The sequence below is a fragment of the Carcharhinus amblyrhynchos genome, chromosome 21 (genome assembly GCF_965287045.1).
Source record: "Carcharhinus amblyrhynchos chromosome 21, sCarAmb.v2.hapA, whole genome shotgun sequence".
Taxonomy (NCBI): Eukaryota; Metazoa; Chordata; class Chondrichthyes; order Carcharhiniformes; family Carcharhinidae; genus Carcharhinus; species Carcharhinus amblyrhynchos.
The window spans coordinates 638,283-658,952 of NC_137344.1; the positions used below are offsets into that span (position 1 = coordinate 638,283).

General features: G+C 44.4%; 1 protein-coding gene across 1 annotated transcript in view; it reads left to right on the forward strand.

The window, feature by feature from the left end:
• The window catches only part of ube2o (ubiquitin-conjugating enzyme E2O), a 192,987-nt gene that overhangs the window by 162,637 nt on the left and 9,680 nt on the right, over window positions 1-20,670 (forward strand). The window contains exons 13-17 of the mRNA XM_080209242.1: window positions 238-330; window positions 8,172-8,838; window positions 11,104-11,240; window positions 11,466-11,669; window positions 18,731-18,788. Coding sequence (XP_080065368.1) covers window positions 238-330; window positions 8,172-8,838; window positions 11,104-11,240; window positions 11,466-11,669; window positions 18,731-18,788 — 1,159 coding nt within the window. The remainder of the gene's footprint in view (window positions 1-237; window positions 331-8,171; window positions 8,839-11,103; window positions 11,241-11,465; window positions 11,670-18,730; window positions 18,789-20,670) is intronic.

Genomic DNA, 20,670 nt, shown 5'->3' on the forward strand with positions numbered 1-20,670 from the left:
TCGTGCTGTAAATAGTGATGGTGAAATATAAGCCATTTTTCCAAAAGGTTGGTGGTGTGTCTATTAATAAAAGTAAGCTACGGGTGAAGGGAGTGGAGAGGCTTTGGATAATCCTGAGGAGCCAAAGAACAGTCCACTATCATTCTATGTTTGCAATAATCTTTGGAGAAACCAGGTAGTGTTTGTTTTGAAAAGCAGGAGTTAAATGTTTGACTGAATAATTCTCTTCTACTTTAGGAACCTTCTGTTGGCCAGGTGTCTCGTGTTGATGTTAGTGGGAAGGTTGAAGTCGTCTGGGCTGATAACTCCAAATCCAGCATACTACCTCAGGTAAGAAACTGTCCAGGGCCAATGGAATTGCTACAAGGATTGGAAGGGATTTCGTTCTCATTCTAGCCTGAAAGTAAAGGTTATGTTGACTCTGTTGCTTGCATGTGAATATGTAGAAGAATGTTTTGTTAAGGAAGGATTTATAGGGGCTAAAATATTAAGTTGTTTTGCGGAGTGGCGTAGGAGGCCATTTGGCCCATTAAGTCCATGCTGGCACTCTAGGGCAGTCCAATTAATGTTCTATGTTCTAATTAGTCCCATACCCTTTGTTTATCCCCATAGCTCTGCCAGTTCATTTCCTTCAAGTGCTCGCCCAATTTCCTATTGAAATAATTGGCCTCTGCTTCCACCATCCTTGTAGGCAATAGGTTCCGGGTCGTTATCTTTCTGCTCAATAAGTTTACCTGATATTGTCCCTAGTATTAATGTCAATAAGCAGTACATTTAGCTGGGCCTCGCTGACACATATCGTACTCAACATCCACAATATATAAATCATAGAAACCTACAGTACAGCAGTAGGCCGTTTGGTCTGTTATGCCTACGCTTGCTCTTTGAAGGACTGAGATCAAACCAAAGGAGCAGAAGTAGGCCATTCAACTTAAGTTTGCTCCATCATTCAATGAGATCATGACTGATCTAATGTGATAATTCCAATTTCCCACCCTTTTCCCAGAACCCTCGATCCCTTTACTGATTAAAAACTGTCTATCTCAACTTTGAACATGCTTAACCCAGCCTCTACAACTGTCTGGTTAAGAATTCCAAAGATTCACTACCCTCGGAGAAGAACTTCTTCCTCATCTCAGACCCTTTACTCTATCTCTGATCCTGGACAAGGGGAATCAACTTCTCTGCATCTATCTTAACATAGAACGCTACAGCACAAACAGGCCCTTCGGCCCACAAGTTGCGCCGATCACATCCATACCTACCAAGCCACAGAACTATTTGTAACTCCCAATCCCATTAGATCCCATATACTCATCCAAAAGTCTTTTAAAAGACCCCAGCGAGTTTGCCTCTACCACCACCGATGGCAGCCGATTCCACTCACTACCCTCTGAGTGAAAAACTTACCCCTAACATCTCCTCTGTACTTGTTTCCCAGCACCGTAAACCTGTGTCCTCTCGTAGCGACCATGTCAGCCTTGGGAAATAGCCTCCGAGAATCCACCCTATCTATTCCTCTCAACATTTTATAAACCTCTATCAGGTCGCCTCTCAACCTTCGTCTCTCCAGGGAGAAGAGACCTAGTTCCCTCAACCTATCTTCATAAGGCATGCCTCCCAATCCAGGCAACATCCTTGTAAATCTCCTCTGCACCCTCTCAATAGCTTCCACATCCTTCCTGTAGTGAGGCGACCAGAACTGCGCACAGTACTCCAAGTGGGGTCTGACAAGGGTCTTATAAAGTTGCAGCATCACCTCCTGACTCCTAAACTCAATCCCTCGATTAATGAAGGCCAGTACACCATATGCCTTCTTGACCACATCCTCCACCTGCGAGGCCAATTTGAGCGTCCTATGGACCTGGACCCAGACCCCAAGATCCTTCTGCTCTTCAACACAGCTAAGACTCCTACCCTTGATATTGTACTCTTTCATCCCATTGATCCTGCCAAAAAGGACCACTACACCTTTATCCGCATGACTTTAAATTAAGGGGGGGTAGCTACAGGACGGATGTCAGGGGTAGGTTCTTTACCCAGCGGGTGGTGAGGGATTGGAATGCCCTGCCTGCTGCAGTTGTAGATGCGTCTAGTTTGGGGGCGTTTAAGAGATCTCTGGATAGGTTTATGGACGAAAAGGGATTGGTATAGGCTAGTGGGTCATTGTTTTTGTAACTGGTCGGCGCAACATCGTGGGCCGAAGGGCCTGTTCTGCGCTGTAATGTTCTATGTTCTATGTTCTAAGTCCATCTGCCACTTCTCTGCCCAGTCTTGCATCCTATCTATGTCATGCTGCAACTTCTGACATCCCTCCAGACTATCCACAACATCACCAACCTCGGTATTGTCAGTGAATTTACTAACCCATCCCTCCACTTCCTCATCCAGGTCATTTATGAAAATGGCAAACAGCAAGGGTCCTAGAACAGATCCCTGGCGCACTCCACTGGTGACTGACCTCATCCACAACACACTCTGCTTTCTGCAGACAAGCCAGTTCTGGATCCAAAGCCCCTTGGATACCATGCCTTGTACCTTCTCAAGAAGTCTTGCATGGGGGACCTTATCAAACACCTTGCTGAAGTCCATATAAACCACATCCACCACTCTTTCTTCGTCAATGTGTTCAGTCACATTTTCAAAGAACTCAACTAGGCTCGTAAGGCACGACCTGCCCTTGACAAAGCCGTGCTGACTATTTCTGATCATACTAAACTTCTCTAAATGCTCATAAATCTTGTCCCTCAGAATCCTCTCCATCAACTTACCAACCACTGAGGTCAGATTCACCAGTCGGTAATTTCCCGGACTATCCCTGTTCCCTTTCTTGAAAATAGGAACCAGGTCCGCGATCCTCCGGAACCCCTCCCATCTCCATCGACGATGCAAAAATCATCGCCAGGGGCTCTGCAATCACTTCCCTCACCTCCCACAGTAACCTGGGGTACATCCCATCTGGCCCCGGCGACTTGTCTATCTTAGAATTTAAAAGTTCCACCACATCCTCTTTCTTAACATCCACATACTTGATTTTTTCAGTCTGCCGCAAACCTGTAGTACAACCTCCCAGATCACTTTCCACCGTGAATACCGAGGCAAAGTACTCAGTAAGCATCTCTGCTTAATGTTCTTGTTAAATCTTCTGAGTGTGCCTTAATAAGGTTTATGGATGTTTAAGTAAATGCGACGTGATGCATTTTGCTAGATTGAACCATGGCAGGACTTAGTTAATGGTAGGGTGTTGGGGAGAGTTATAGAACAAAGAGATCTAGGGGTGCATGTTCTTACTGTTTGAAAGTGGAGTCACAGGTGGACAGAGTGGTGAAGAAGGCATTCAGCATGCTTGGTTTCATTGGTCAGAACATTGAATACAGGAGGTGGGACATCTTGTTGAAGTTGTACAAGACATTGGTAAGGCCACACTTGGAGTACTGTGTACAGTTCTGGTCACCCTATTACAGAAAGGATATTATTCAACTAGAAAGAGTGCAGAAAAGATTTACTAGGATGCTACCAGACTTAATGGTTTGAGCTCTAAGGAGAGGCTGGACAGACTGGGACTTCTTTGGCGCATAAAAGGCCGAGAGGTGACCTTATAAAGGTCTATAAAATAATGAAGAGCGCAGATCAGTTAGATAGTCAGTATCTTTTCCCAAAGGTAGAGGAGCCTAAAACTAGAGGGCACAGGTTTAAGTTGAGAGGGGAGAAATACAAAAGTGTCCAGAGAGGCAATTGTTTCACGCAGAGGACAGTGAGTGTCTGGAACAAGCTGTCAGAGGTAGTAGTGGAGGCGGGTACAATTGTGTTTTGAAAAGCGTTTAGATTGTTACGTGCATAAGATGAGTATAGAGGAACATGGGCCAAATGTGGGCAGTTGGGGTTAGTTTAGGGCTTTAAAAAAAGTGGCATGGACAAGTTGGGCCGAAGGGCCTGTTTCCATGCTGTAAACCTCTATGACTCTAAGGTCTCCTTTCATTCTTCTAAACCCCACTGAGTACAGGCCCAACCTACTCAATCACTCCTTATAAGAAAATCCCTCCAAACCTGGGATAAATTTGGTGAATCTTCTCTGGACTGCCTTCAATACTAGTACATCCCTCAGATAAGGGTCAAAACTGTTCACAGTATTCAAAGTGTGATCTAACTAGTACATTGTATAGTTTTAGCAAGACTTCCCTGTTTGTATATTCCTTTAAAATCAAGGCCAGAATTGCATTTGTCTTCCCTATTTCCTGCTGAACTTGCATGCTAGCTTTTTGTGATTTCTGCACTAAGATCCCAAATCTCTTTACGCTGCAGTTTTCTGCAGCCTTTCACTATTTAAATAATATTCAGTTCGAACCATAGAACATTACAGCACAGAAACAGACCTTTTGGCCCTTCTTGGCTGTGCCGAACCATGTTTCTGTCTAGTCCCACTGGCCTGCACCTGGACCATATCCGTCCACACACCTCTCATCCATGGACCTGTCCAAGTTTTTCTTAAATGTTAAAAGTGAGCCCGCATTTGCCACTTTATCTGGCAGCTCATTCCATACTCCCACCATTCTGTGAAGCCCCCTGCTAATATTCCCTTTAAACTTTTCTCCCTTCACCCTTAACCCATGTCCTTTAGTTTTTTTCTCCCCTAGCCTCATTGGAAAAAGTCTGCTTGCATTCACTCTATCTATACCCATCATAATTTTATACACCTCTTTCAAATCTCCCCTCATTCTTCTACGCTTCAGGGAATGAAGTCCTAATCTCTTCAACCTCTCTCTCTAACTTAGTTTCTCAAGTCCCGGCAACATCCTTGTAAACCTTCTTATTGTGAAAACCTCTAAGTCACCTGGGAACGTAGATCATAGCGTGCCACATACATTATATAATACCTTCTCCACCTGCATTGCTACTTTCAGTGACCTGTGTACCTGTACATTCAGATCTCTTTGCCTATCAATACTCTTAAGGATTCTGCCATTTACTGTATATTTCCTATCTGTAATTAGACCTTCCAAAAATGCATTACCTCATTTGTCCAGATTAAACTCCATCTGCCATCTCTCCACCCAAATCTCCAACTGATCTATATCCTGCTGTATCCTCTGATGGTCCTCATCGCTATCCGCAAATCCACCAACCTTTGTGTTGTCCGCTAACTTACTAATCAAATCAGTTACATTTTCCTCCAAATTATTTATATATCTTACCAACAGCAAAGTCCCAGCACTGATCCCTGAGGAACGCCACTTGTCACAGCCCTCCCTTCAGAAACACTCCTTCCGCTGCTACCCTCTGTCTTCTATGGACGAGGCAGCTCTGTATTCACTTTGCCAGCTCACCTCTGATCCCATACGACTTCACTTTCTGTACCAGTCTGCATTGAGGGACCTTGTCAAAGGCCTTACAGAAGTCCATGTAAACGATATCCACTGCCCTACCCTCATCAATCATCTTTGTCTCTTCCTCGAAGAACTCGATCAAGTTCGTGAGGCACGACCTCCTCTTCACAAAACCATGTTGCCTCTCGCTAATACATCCACTTACTTCCTGTCTTGAAAAACCCTCTCCAGTAATTTCCCTACCACTGATGTAAGGCTTACCGGCCTGTAATTACCTGGATTATTCTTGCTATCTTTCTTAAACAAAAGAACAACATTGGCTATTCTCCAACACTCTGGGACCTGCCTTGTAGCCAGTGAAGATACAAAGATTTCTGTCAAGACCCCAACAATTTCCTGCCTTGCCCCTCTCAGTATTCTGTGGTATATTCCATCAGGCCCTGGGGACTTGTCTACCTTGATGTTTCTCAAGAACCCCAGTACCACCTCTGGGAATTTGTATTTGTATTGTGGGGTATATCCCATCAGGCCCTGGGAACTTGTCTCCGTTCCTCAAGAATCCCAATACCACCACCTTTTTGATCTCAAAATGACTCAAACTATCTACGCACCCTTTCTCAGTCACATCATCCACCTAGTCCTTCCCTTTGGTGAATACTGCCGCAAAGTATTAGTTTAATACCTTGCCCACTTCTTCTGGCTCCACGTGTGGATTCCCTCCCTTGCCCTTGAGTGGGCCAACCCTCTCCCTGGCTACCCTCTTACTCTTTATGTCTGTATAAAAAGCCTTGGAATTTTCCTTAAACCTGCTGGCCAATGCTTTTTTGTGATCCTTTTTAGCCCTCCTTACCCCTTGCTTAAGTTTCTTTTGTACTTTCCTTGTATTTCATACTTGCTTTGTGTGTTCCCAGCCTCAAAGTTCTTGCTAAAGTCCATGTAGACAACATCAACTGCACTGCCCTCATCTATCTGCTTAGTTACCCCTTCAAAGAACGCAATAAAATTTGTAAGACACAATTTTCCGCTCATAGAGCCATGCTGACTGTCCGTAACCAGTCCCTAAATGCCTGGAGATCCTGTCTCCCAAAATACCTTCTAACAACTTAACCACCACAGATATGAAGCTCACTGGCCTGTAGTTTCCAGGCTTTTCCCTGCAGCCCTTTTTAAACAAAGGCACAACATTTGCCACCCTTCTATTTTCAGGCACCTCACCGGTGGCTGTCGATGATTCAAATATCTCTGCTAGGGGACTTGCAATTTCCTTCCTAGCCTCCCACAATGTCTTGGGATTCACTTCTTCAGATCCTGGGGAGTTATCTACCTTGATGCGCTGTAAGACTTCCAGCAGCACCACTTCTGTAAGACATACACTCCTCAAGACATCTCTCTTTATTTCTCCAAGTTCCCTAACATCCAGGCTTTTCTCAACAGTAAATACTGATGAGAAATATTCATCTGCCTAATCTTCCTATTCCTACTCTCACTAGCACGTGGCACTGTAGTAGTCCAGAAATTACTACCTTCGAGATCCTGCACCTTAATCTTCTAACTCTCTCTATTCATACTTCAGGACCTCATCCCTTTTCCTACCTGTGTCATTGGTACCAATGTGTAAAATGACCTCTGGCTACTCGCCCTCCCCCTTAAGGATGTCCTGCGATTGCTCAGAGATGTCCTTGACCCTGGCACCAGGGAGGCAACACACCCTCCTGGAGTCTCGACCATGGCCACTCGACTGTCTGTGCCTCTAACTAGCGAGTCTCCTGTTACTACTGCTCGCTTGCTCTTTGCCCGACCCTTTCCCACAGCAGAACCAGGTGTAGTGCCACAGGCCTGGCTGCTGCTGGTATTTCCCCCTGACAGGCTATCCCCCTCAAGTGTCCAAAACAGTATACCTGTTTGAAAGGGGAGTAACCACAGGAGACTCCTGCATGACATGTCTGCCTCTACTTGGCCTTTTAATAACAGTGGAGTGTTCCTACGCTGTCTTCAGGAGACTAGATGTAAGGCTAGGTTGTACATCGTGTGTGGAAAACTTGCCATGATCATGAAATTATAAGCAATGAGAACATAGCAACAGGCAAAGACCATTCTGCCCTTTGAGCCTGCTCTGCCATTCAACTAGACTATGGGCAGTCAACCTTGATGAAATTTTCCTACGTTATTCCTTAATCCCTTGATGTCTTTAATATCTAGAACTCTGATCTCTGCCTTGAACATACTTGATGGCTGAGTCTCTACAGCCCTCTGAAGTCATGAATCCCAAAGATTCACTACCCTCTGAATTAATTCCTTCTCCTCCTCTGTCCTAAATGGCCTGCTCTTATTTTGAGACAACGTTTCCTGGTTTTAGAGCCCTCATCCAGGGAAATTTTCTTCCTGCATCTACCATGTCGACTTCTAAGATTTTTATATGCTCGAATGAGATTGCTTCTCATTCTGCTAAATTCTGGAGAATATAGGCTTGCTCCTCACAGGTCAATCCCCAAGAATCAGCCTAAAGAACTTTTATTGCACTCCCTCTGTGGCAAGTATATCCTTCCTTGGCTAAGGAGATCAAAACTATGTATGGGACTCAACATAGAGCTTCCTCTTTCCCCAGTGCTGCTGCTCAGTGAATCAAAACCCATTTCTCCCACACCAATCTTTGAGCCATTTATTCAGCGCACTGATCTTTTTTGCCCTATGCAAATTTGCTTGTATACCAGATAATGGGGTCAAATGACCTTTCCTATTTGTTTCCTCATGTCATTCTTCCTGTCCTAAATTATAAAGTGTTAAGTATTAATTTATCTTTAAAATTGTTTTCATTCAAAAAGCAACTTTTCTTCATTTTTTTGCTAGCATTTGTATAACGTTGAGTCTGATATTGAAGAGTCTGATCTGGACTCTTTGGATGGCACGTCCACTGGAACAACGTCTGATGAGTGGGAAGATGACAGTGATAGTTGGGAAACAGATGATGGTGTGACTGAAGACGAGATTGTAAAGGGAAGTGAGGCACTTGAAGTTGGAATCGAGGTAGCAGCACAATCTGAAGAAAGTAAACCTGAAGCAGAACAGGCTCAAGCTGCTGGAGCAACTTCAAGTAGCACAAGCCTTGAGAAAGTTGCAAAGGATGGATCGCCCAAAGGTTTCCATGAGATAAAAGAAGCCATCAAGATTTTGGAAAGTCTAAAGAATATGACAGTGGAACAGCTGCTGACTGGTTCTGCTACTTCCCCAACAGTAGAGCCAGAAAAGCAAACCAAGGATAAGAAATTCCGAGATGATATCAAAAAACTGCAGGAAACTCTCCAGAAGACACTAGACAATGTGGCCATAGTGGAGGAAGAGAAGATGGAGGCAGTTGTAGAAACGGAGAATAAAGAGGAGAAGTTGGAGGTGCAGACTCCTATCAAATCGGAGTGGTCTAGTGATACGCCTGTACTTTGTCAACAGAGCAGCAAACCTGGCGTGACTTTCACTAGTGCAAAAGGGGAAGTCTTCTCTGTACTTGAGTCTGTGCCTGGTAAGCGCAAAGTTGTACATTTTCTAACTTGGCAGAAAAGGTGTAGCAATTTCTAAAGTAGAAATCTCTGGCAGTACATTTGACAATAGTGGGACTATCAGTTATGCCTGTACTGGGTTGCATAATTGCTGCTGTTTTCAGGACTGGATCTTAATGTGTTAAATGTGAGGGTATCCCAAATGTTCTTAGTGATACATATTTTCATTTTGATATAATGTGAGGGAAGATGAAAACCAGTGAGGAACTGTCCAGTCCTGTTGTAATCAATCACAAAAGGATATTTATTAATCTAAACATAAACATACACAGACTACACAAAAGGGCTATGCACATACAGTATGCCATGAAGTTAACTCTTGTTCCCAACTACCCGTGTTTCCCAAACTTTGAGAAATGCACTTTTCCTAACCAAATCCAACAATATATACCTCCGAGTTAAATCAAATAGATAGCTACCACCAATAAGCGCTCTATCATGATATAAAAACAAGACACTGGATGCTGGAATCTGAAACTCCATGTCTGACAGCCTCTGCGGAGAGAGAATAGATGTGGAGATGCTGGCGTTGGACTGAGGTAAACACAGTAAGAAGTCTCAAACACCAAGCCAAAGTCCAACAGATTTATTTGGTAGCACAAGCCACTAGCTTTCGGAACACTTGCTCTTTCATCAGATGAGTGGGAGTTCTGTTCACAAACAGGGCATATAAAGGCATAAACTCAATTTACAAAGTAATCTCCACTGACATTGTTTGTACTTTTTGGGACTTGATTACCTGTCAAGACTCGCATTCCAACCATTATTTTGTAAATTGAGTTTATGCCTTTATATGCCCTGTTTGTGAACAGAACTCCCACTCACCTGATGAAGGAGCAGCACTTCGAAAGCTAGTGACTTGTGCTACCAAATAAACCTGTTTGACTTTAACCTGGTGTTGTGAGATTTCTTTGAGAGAGAATAGAGCCAACCTTTTGAGTCAGGATGATCTTTTGTCAGCGCTGAATGTGAAGAAAATCAGATGAGATTTATATTATGGGCAGGGGGAGGTGGGCAGTTATAATTGATTGGAAAGGCATGGACAAAAGGAACAATAAGTTATCTTCCAATCTGGGAAAACTAAGTTTGGGAATAGAGTTTCTTCTCAGAGTTTTAAAAAAAAAAATAGCTTTTAGCAACAACTTGTTTTCAGGAGAGCGTTCTTTCTTCAACTTTGTGGCTATAGTAGTAGCTGCCCTTCTCTTGTATTCAGTTACCTTCTATAGATGTACAGTTTCTCTCCTTTGATGTTAGTCGATCTAGATAATCCTGTGGACCGTGCTTTTAGCGCATAGGTGCAAATCTTTCCACTTTGAACTTGCCTCTTCTATAGTTCTAACAACTATTTCTGTCAACCATTGTTCAATTCCTAGTCAGTTGTTTTCCTGTTGCTACACTAATTCGCATATTAATTTGCCAATTCGGACAATCCAATTTATTTTATCCCAATTTTATTTTTCATCTTGATTTTACTCAGTTCTTGAATATTCCTCTTACTCCAATGTCTTGACAGCTGATCTTATGGGCTGTTATCCTATCCTTCCTAAACACAACACGGTGGCAGGGAGTAATAAACTGAGATATTTGAAGTTTAAAGTTTATTTATTAATGTCAAGTAGGCGTATATTACACTGCACTGAAGTTAGTGTGAAAATCTCCTAGTTGCCACACACCGGCGTCTGTTCAGTTAACACTGAGGGAGAATTTAGCATGGCCAGTGCATTTAATCAGCACGTCTTTTGGCCTTGAGGTAGGAAACTAGAGCACCCGGAGGAAAATCCATGCAGACATGGGGAAAACGTGCAAACTCCACACAGATAATGACCCGAGCCAGAAATCAAACCTGGATCCTGGCACTGTGAGGCAGCAGTGTTAAGCACTGTACCAGAACAGGGGTGGGGCACACCTCTTAAAATAAGAGCCAGGCTGTTGAGGGGTGATGGCTAGAAGCAATTCTTGACACGAAAAGGGTAGTGATAACCTGGAAAACTCCATCTTACTGCCATGGTCTGATTGAATGGTGGAACAAGTAAGAGTTAAGGGGAGATGGCAGAGAATGGAATAGCCTCTGGCAGTGAATTGACTGTTATGATAAGCTTTACTTCAAATTATTATAAATATATGTTGACAATCTGCTAACTAAATCATAGCATCTATATCATTTGGTTCTGTGGACCTTATTGGTATGATAGTCTTTTTGTTTCTTCAGTCTGTCTTTTCATTCACAGAGAGCCACGCATTCAAAAAAATGGAATTTCAACCAGCAGATTCCAAAAAGTTTTTCAGTACGGTGAGAAAAGAGATGGCATTGCTTGCTACGGCACTTCCTGATGGCATCATGGTCAAAACATTCGAGGACAGAATGGCAAGTCTATACCAGGCTCCCAGTGGCGTTTTTTTGTTTAAAAATAACTAGCTCCCTCAATGTGCTGAATGACACTTGATTATGTTAACATTGACTGAAGCACGTGGTGGGTAGAAGAGATGGAGAGACTATTTTGAGGCTTTCTCCTATACTTGTGCGTGTGTGTATATTGGTTTGGAATTGTCTGATGAATGTTACACCCAGTAACTTATTTTCTTTCCATAGGATCTATTCTCTGCTCTAATCAAAGGCCCAACACGCACTCCCTATGATGATGGACTGTTTCTCTTTGATATTCAGCTTCCCAATGTTTATCCTGCAGTGCCTCCGCTTTTTCGTTATATTTCTCAATGCAGTGGTCGTCTGAACCCTAACCTGTATGATAATGGCAAAGTGTGTGTGAGTCTGCTGGGCACATGGATTGGAAAGGTATGAAGCTGATGTTGATAATGTTTGAATCATTTCTTAGCAATGTGTGATTTTGTTTTAGTGGAGGATTCTGAGTAGAAGTCATGGAAAAGTCCTAGCTGGTGATGAATATTATGGCCCTATGAATTATGGAGGAACTACAGAAGCCTTGGGGTGGCATAGTGGTTAGCACTGCTGCCCTGCAGTGCCAGGGACCTGGGTGGCATGGTGGAAGAGTGGTTAGCACTGCTGCCACACAGTGCCAGGGATCCAGGGCTGCCCCTCAGCACCAGGGACTTGGGGTGGCACAGTGGTTATCACTGCTGCCTCATGGCACTAGGGATCCAGGGTGGCATGGTGGCACAGTAGTTAGCACTTCTGCTTCATAGCACTAGGGATCTGGTTCAGTTCCTGGTTTGGGTTACTGTCTGTTTCGAGTCTGCACTTCCTCCCCGTGGCTGCATGGGCTTCCAACAGGTTGTCTGGTTTCTTCCCACAGTCGAAAGATGTGCGGGTTAGGTGGACTGGCCATGCTAAATTGCCCCTTAGTGTCAGGGAGACTAGCTAGGATAAATGCATGTGGTTATGGGGATAGGGCCTGGGTGGGATCGCGGTCAGTACAGACTCAATGGGCTGAATGGTCTCCTTCTGCACTGTTGGATTTGATGAAGGGAGATTTCACACAGGCAATTTCATGAAGGGTTTGAGTAAATTAGGAGCAGCTGTTTCTATTAGCACTTTTGAGGAGAATGGAATAGTACAGCATAAATGTCCTGGATTTCCATCTTGAAAGCCATTCTTTATGCTGCGCATCCCCTTTAATTTATTATTGCAAGCAGCTGCCTTACTTAAAACAATTAACAATGATTTGTGGCGGATTCTATCTACCATTGATGTCAATTGTAATTTTTTTGTGACGTTGCCCCGTGTCATCAAATCACCCAGTAAAAGCAGCCCATCATTTTAACCTGGAATCTTTTAAAATATGCAGGCCTTCCTTTAATAAAAACACTGAAATTTATGGCACAGAATGAGGCCATTTAGCCTGTTGTGCCTGTTCTAGCTCACTGCAACAGCAACTCATCCAGTTCCACTTTCCTACTCTCTCCCTGTAGCTTTGCTATTTTTGCTGTTTAGATAATTATCCATTGCTCTCCTAGTTTGAATCTGCTTCCAGCCCACTCAGGCAATGCATTCCAGACCCTAACCACTTCCTGAAGTAAAGGAGATGCTTCTCCAACTTGCCATTGCTTCTCTGAACACTGATCTTGGGTGTCTTCTGGTTCTTCTGCTAACAGGAGCCGTGTCTCCTATCTTCACTGGTGAATCATGATTTTGAAAACCTCTTCTCCTCGCTTCCCAAAGGCAGGGGAGTCTAAAACTAGAGGGCATAGGTTTAAGGTGAGAGGGGAGAGATGCAAAAGGGTCCAGAGGGGCAATTTTTTCAGAGGGTGATCAGTGTCTGAAACAAACTGCCAAAGATAGCAGTAGAGGTGGGTACAATTGTCTTTTTAAAAGCGTTTAGACAGTTACATGGGTAAGATGGGTATAGAGGGATATGGGCCAAACACGGGCAATTGGGATTAGCTTCGGGGTTTTTAAAGAAAAGGGCGGCATGGACAAGTTGGGCCAAAGGGCCTGTTTCCATGCTGTAAACCTCTGACTCTATGACTCTTCTGATCTCCAAGGAGTACAGCCCTAGCTTCTTTCCCATCTCTGAAACAATTCACATGAAGCCTTCCTACAGCCTCAAAATACTCCCAAAAGGCTGTTTTTAAAAATTTTTACAGCTTGTTTATTACTGTCAGAAGTGGGCTTAGATTAACACTGCAATGAAGTAACTGTGGAAATCCCCTAGTCGCCACACCCCAGTACCTGTTCAGGTACACTGAGGTTGAATTTAGCATGGCCAGGAATTGGACACATTACTCTACTGAAGGCTGAACTAGTGTTTTATGCAGGTTTAACACAACATCCTTGTTTTTGTGCTCTTATGACTGTATTTATAATACTGAGGATTCTGAATGCTTTATTAGCCATTCATCTGCCCTACTACCTTTGATAATTTGTACACACAAACCCCAAATTCCTCTGCTTCTTTGCTGCAGTTTGAACTGTAACCTTTATTTTGCGCCTCCTTGATCCTCCTCTCAAAATGAATTACCTCACACTTCTCTGCATTAAATTTAATTTGCCACTTGTTTGGCCATCCTGCCAACTGGTCCCATCGAAATTTATCACTATTCTCCACTCTGCTCACAGTACTTCCAAGTTGTCATCTGGAGCAATTATGCCTTATGCACCCAAGTCTCGATCATTAACATATATCAGGAAAAGCGGGGGTTCTAAACCAACTGCTCCAAATTCCTGCTATAAACTGTAGCCCGTTTTAAAAAAACAACTATTCAACTGATCTTGCTTTCTAGCTTCTGTTCTTCAACTTTTTACTAATGGTCTTTTATTCAGCCAACAGATTTGCAGTCAGCAGGCTGAAGTACACTGCAGTTGTACCAAATGTTTTTACATTAATTAAGTAATCAAGTTTAAAAACAAGGAAACAGTCATATTGACAAGATCAGATAATGGAAGAGTGGTGGATGGGATATTAAAGAAAAAATTAAATTAAAATTAAACCATTCCTAAACAGTCAGTGAAGCACATCTAGATAGGATGAACAGTTAGGAACTTTTCCCCAGGTCGGAAATGACAAACACAAGGGGTCACAAGTTCAAGGTAAGGGAGGGCAAGGTTCAATACAGATATGTGGGAATGTATTTTACACAGGGTGGTGGGGGCCTGGAATGCACTACCAAGCAAGGTGGTTGAGGCAGAAACTCTAGGATTATTTAAGACTCATCTAGATAGCCACATGAGCAGACTGGGAGTAGAGGGATACAAACGGGATGGTCCAGTTCGGAGCACATGATCGGTGCAGGCTTGGAGGGCTGAAGGGTCTATTCCTGTGCTGTATTGTTCTTTAGCTACCCTCTCAGTCTGGATGCTGACCTGGTCGAATCACCTCACTGTTCCCTCTATAATCGCTGACGCTTCCCCATCAGTCCACGTGCCCCAAGGCAAGCTTGCTATTTGCTCATATTGCTCTGGGCTCCTTAGACCCTGGCCACAGTTCAGAAATTAGCTGGTCTTTTTTATACTTGGGTTGGCCGCCCACCTTCCTCAGTCCTGGTCTGGGGTCAGAAGCCATCGCGCTGCTCCTCATGACGACTCCTGGCCAGTGCCTTCCTCCTCGCTTGATGCTTGCAGGCTTACCCCCTTCAAGGTAAGCTCACAACCTTACTGTGGGCTCAGGCTGCCTGGCTAACTGGCACCTCACCTCTGGTTAAGAAACCTGGGCTGCTGCTGTTTTCCGAGATCCTCGTTACTGCTGCTTTCTTCTCCAAAGTTACCTAATTCTCAATGATCTTGCGGTGTTTGCCTGCTCTAAGTTTCCACCAATCAGAGCCTGACATTGCTCTGCTTTGGCTGTTGTTTGACCATTGAGCCTCTCTGCAAATTCAGAGCTCTTTGGGTGCCTCAAGGCCAATGGCCAGCATGGAGCCCTCCCACTGGCCAGGGCCCTCTGCCTAGGCACAATGGGTTCCATTGCAAGTCTGCCAGAATGAATTTAGTGACTTTTCTGTCCTCCCGACAAGTCCATTCGTGTCTTCCTGCAGTTCGTAGCTGGCATCCTCGTTATCAGTTGTGCAGTTTGGATTTCCACATCTTAGAGGTGATACAATGGGGTTCACAAAATTAGCCCTTGGGATGTGAGTGGGTTGTCTTATGATGAGAGGCTAAGTAAATTGGGCTTGTATTCTGTGGTGTTTAGAAGAATGTGAGGTGATCTCATTGAGACCTACAAAATTCAGAAGGGTAGATCTGAGAGATGGCTTTGGCTAGTCGGAGAGTCTAAAACATGGGCCCACAGTCTCTGAATAAGGGGCTGATTGTTTAGGACTGAGATGAGGAGGAATTACTTCATCCAGAACCGGTCCCAATGCCCCCTGGAATCTGAAACCCTCCCCTGACCCCATCTCTTCAGCACCTAGTCATCTAATATTTCCTGTCATTTCTACTCTGACTAGTATGTAGCACCAGTAGTAATTCTGCTCGCTTGCTCCCCCTCACACCTGCATATACACACACATACCCCTCCTCGTAGGAAGTTAGAGTCCTGTGGTTGGTGCAGTGGTTAGCCCTGCTGCCTCACTACTCTAGGGACCCAGCTTTGGTTCTGGCCTTGGTGACTGTGTGGACTTTGCATTATTTTCCTGATGTCTGCGAGGGTTTCCTCTGGCTGCTCCGGTTCACTCCTATAATCCAAAGATATGTAGGTTAGGGAGGTTGGCCATGGTAAATGAGCGGGGTTACAGGGATGAGGATGGCCTGGGTAAAATGCTCCTTTGGAGAGTTGGCGCAGCCTAAATGGGCTGAATGGCCGCCTTTTGCACTGTAGGAATTCTTTCGAGATTTATAGCACAAAAAAGGCTCTTCGGCTTACCATGACTGCAATTGGTTGTCAAACACCTATTCCCTTTCTATTCCCGTTTTCCAGCATTTGCTCCATTGCCTATAAATGCTTGTCTAAATGTTTCTTAAAGCGAGACAGTGAGATCCAGAGTCCCTGCACCCTCTGGCTGAAAAGACTTTCCCTCAAATCTCATCTAACCTCCTGCCCCTTAACTTAAATCTGTGCCCCTGATTATTGACCCCTCTGCTAAGGGGAAAGGATTCTTCCTATCCACCCTACACCTTTCATAATTTTGTACACATCATCAGGTCTCCCTCAGCCTTTTCTGCAACATCAGCCTAACCAGTCTCTCTTCATAGCTGAAACTTTCCATCCCAGACAACTCTTCCGATTGTGTGGAGACCAGAAATGCTCATGGTACTCTAGCTGTGACCTAACAATCCATCGTAAGCGTGGACGAGGGGAGTGCAGTCGATCCAGTTTACTTGGATTTCAGCAAAGCCTTTGACAAGGTCCCACATGGGAGACTTGGAAGGTAAATTCACATGGGATACAGGGTAATTGATAAAATGGATTCCAAATTGGCTCAGTTGTAGGAGGCAGAGGGTGATTTAGTGACTTTAGTGACTGGAAGGCAGTGTCCAGTGGCGTACCACAGGGATCTGTGTTGGGCCCCCTATTTAGCATTTATACAAATAACATTGATGACTATGTGGAGGGTAGGATTAGTGGATTTGTGGATGACACACAGATTGGCTGGGTGGTTAACAGTGAGTCGAAGTGTCTTGGGCTATAAAAAGATATGAACTGAATGGTCAAATGTTCAGATAAGTGGCAGATGGAATTGAACCCTGAAAAGGTGAGAGTTGGTACACTTGACGACAATGAAGTATTCAATGATTGATAGGACACTAGGAAATTCTGTAGAACAAAGGGACCTTGGCATGTTTGTCCACAGATCTCTGAAGGCAGAAGGGAATGAAGGGTGAAAAAGGCATTTGGGGCAATTGCCTTTAGATTACAAAAGCGGGGGAAGTCATGTTGGAATTATAGAATTTTGGTTAGGCCACAGCTGGAGTATTGTGTGCAGTTTTGGTCACCACGTTATATGAAGGATGTGATTGCACTGGAGAGGGTGCAGAGGGGATTCACCAGGATGCTGCCTGGGATGAAACATTCAAGTTATGAAGAAAGGTTGCATAGGCTTGGATTGTTTTCGTTGGAGCAGAGAAGACTGAGGGGTGACCTGATCGAGGTGAAAAAGGTTATGAAACATGGACAGAGTGGATAAAGAAGAGCTGTTCCCTTTAGTTGAAGGGTCAGTCATGAGGGGACATTGGTTCAAGGTGAATTTAGGGGGAATGTGAAGAAAAACTTTTTTACCCAGAGGGTGGTGACCGTCTGGAAGGGTGGTAGGTTGGTTGCCTTAATCGTTTAAAAAGTATCTGGATGAGCACTTGGCACATCGTCACGTTCAGGGCTTTGGGCCAAGTGCTGGCAGATGGGATTAGGTGGGAGTTCAGGTGTTTCTAACATTCAAAGAACAATACAGCAAAGGACACAGGCCCTTTGGCTCTAGAAGCCTGCGCCGCTCATTGGTCCAACTAGTCTATTTGTTTGTATCCCTCCATTTCCAGTCTGTTCATGTGGCTATCCAGATAAGTCTTAAACGATTCCAGCGTGTCCGCCTCCACCACCCTTCTTGGCAGTGCATTCCAGGCCCCACCACCCTCTGTGTAAAATACATCCCTCTGATGTCTGAGTTAAACCTCGCCCCCCTCCCCCCGCCTCACCTTGAACCTGTGACCCCTCATGTTCGTCACCTCCAGCCTGGTAAAAAGCTTCCCACTGTTCACCCTGTCTATGCACTTCATAATTTTATACACCTCTATTAGGTCTCCCCTCGTTCTCCGTCTTTCCAGGGAGAACAAGCCCAGTTTATCCAATCTTTCCTCATACCTAAGACTCTCCATACCAGGTGACATCCTGGTAAACCTTTTCTGTACTCTCTCCAAAGCCTCCACGTCCTTGGATTTGATGGGCCGAAGGGCCTCTCCTGCTATGATCTGCGTGAGTCGTGCTGCAGGCTGAATTGTCTACTCCCAGTACCCATGTTTTCTCTGTGACCTTGACAGAATAGATTCTGAGGATGTTTCTCCTCAGGGGGTAATCTAGGGCTGGGAGGGGAGTGGGGGCAGTTGCGAAGTAAGGGTACTCTGATCTAAGACTAGAATGAGAAGGAATTTCTTCTCGGAGCCTCATTAATTATTTTGGAATTTCAAGTGTGTGTGACTCTGGTATTATGCCCATGCACTTTAATGCGGTATTTGCTTGTTTGTGCTCTATCTACTGTTGAATAATAGAGTGAATGTTTCCAATTGATCAAGTGCCCCTAATGAGATCGCAAACAATTCTTTTGGTGGACGTGTATTTGTTGCCAGCAGTGTTGGCGTAATGAGAGCCCTTCTCCTTGTTAACTTGATTTCCATTTTGTTTTCTTCATAGTATTATCGTTTAAAGGAAGCCACTGTGTGATCTGCTTCATCCTAAGAAACGTGTTTTAACTTGCTCTCTTTCTCACGTTTTAATAATTTAACTTTTTTTTGTCTAGGGAACTGAAAGATGGACAAGTAAGTCCAGTCTCCTCCAGGTGCTGATATCAATCCAAGGTTAGTGCTGACAAAATGTTTGTGACCTTCTCCTTATGGGAACACAGCAAGAATGGACTGCCAGGTCTCTGAACTTTCATAGCATCATAGAATCCTTACAGTGCAGGAGGAGGACATTTGGTCCATTGAGACTGCACTGACCACAATCCCACCCAGGCCCTATCCCCATAACCCCACATATTTACCTTGTTAATCCCTCTAACCTACACATCCCAGGACACTGAGGGGCAAGTTATCATGGCCAATCAAACTAACCACATTTTTCAGTCTGTGGGAGGAAACCGGAGCACCCAGAGGAAACCCATGCAGACACGGGGCGAAGATGCAGACTCTGCACAAACAGTGACCCGAGACTGGAATTGAACCCAGGTTCCTGAAGCTGAGGGGCAGCAGTGCTAACCACTGTGCCAACCACTGTGCCACCATGCTGAATAATTGCTGAATAATCCAAGGTTTCCTAATGACTTCTTCTTCATGATTTTCACCCACGTTGTGATGTTGCTTTGAATGTCACCTTCAGAGTTTCTCCATGTTAACTTTCTATGGTTCACGTACAAGCACACCCAAACCCCTATATTCCATATACCATCTTTTTCTTTCTAGTCACTTAATTGAGCTTTAAGCAAATAAAAAAAAAGGTGGTAAGAGGAGTGTGACCAATTAGGGACCAAAAAGGTGATTTGAGCATCGAGGTAGAACATAGAACATTACAGCGCAGAACAGGCCCTTCGGCCCACGATGTTGCGCCGACCAGTTAAAAAGCAATGACCCTCTAACCTAAACCAATACCTTTCCATCCATAAACCTATCCATGGATCTCTTAAACGCCCCCAAACTAGGCGCATTTACAACTGCAGCAGGCAGGGCATTCCAATCCCTCGCCACCCTGTGGGTAAAGAACCTACCCCTGACGTCCGTCCTATAACTACCACCCCTTAATTTAAAGCTATGCCCCTTCGTGCTAGCTTTCTCCATCCGAGGAAAAAGGCTATCACTGTCCACCCTATCTAAACCTCTAATCATCTTATATGTTTCAATAAGGTCCCCTCTTAGCCGCCTTCTTTCTAACGAAAACAACCTCAAATCCCTCAGTCTCTCCTCATAGGATCTCCCCTCCATACCAGGCAACATCCTGGTAAACCTCCTCTGCACCCTCTCCAAAGCCTCCACATCCTTCCTATAATGTGGGGACCAGAACTGCACACAGTACTCCAAGTGCAGCCACACCAGAGTTTTGTACAGTTGCAACATAACGCTGCGGCTCCTAAATTCAATCCCCCTACCAATAAACGCCAAGACACCGTATGCCTTCCTAACGACCCTATCTACTTGATTCCCAACTTTCAGGGATCTATGTACACATACAGCTAGATCCCTCTGTTCATCCACACTATTCAGAGTCCTACCGTTAGCCCTATACTCTACACATCTGTTACTCCTGCCAAAGTGAATTACCTCACACTTTTCCGCATTAAACTCCATCCGCCACCTCTCGGCCCAGCTCTGCAACTTGTCCAAGTCTCCCTGTAAACTATGACACCCTTCCTCGCTATCTACCACACCTCTGACTTTGGTGTCATCAGCAAATTTACTAATCCACCCAACTATACCCTCATCCAGATCATTTATAAAAATTACAAACAGCAGTGGCCCCAAAACAGATCCCTGAGGCACACCACTTGTAACTGAACTCCATGACGAGTACTTACCATCAACCATCACCCTCTGTCTCCTATCTACTAGCCAATTCCTGATCCAATTACCTAAATCACCCTCAATCCCATACATCTGCATTTTCTGCAGAAGCCTTCCATGGTGAACCTTATCAAACGCAAATGTAGAGCACATGTCTGAAGTATTCAATGAATATTTAATTGAAGTC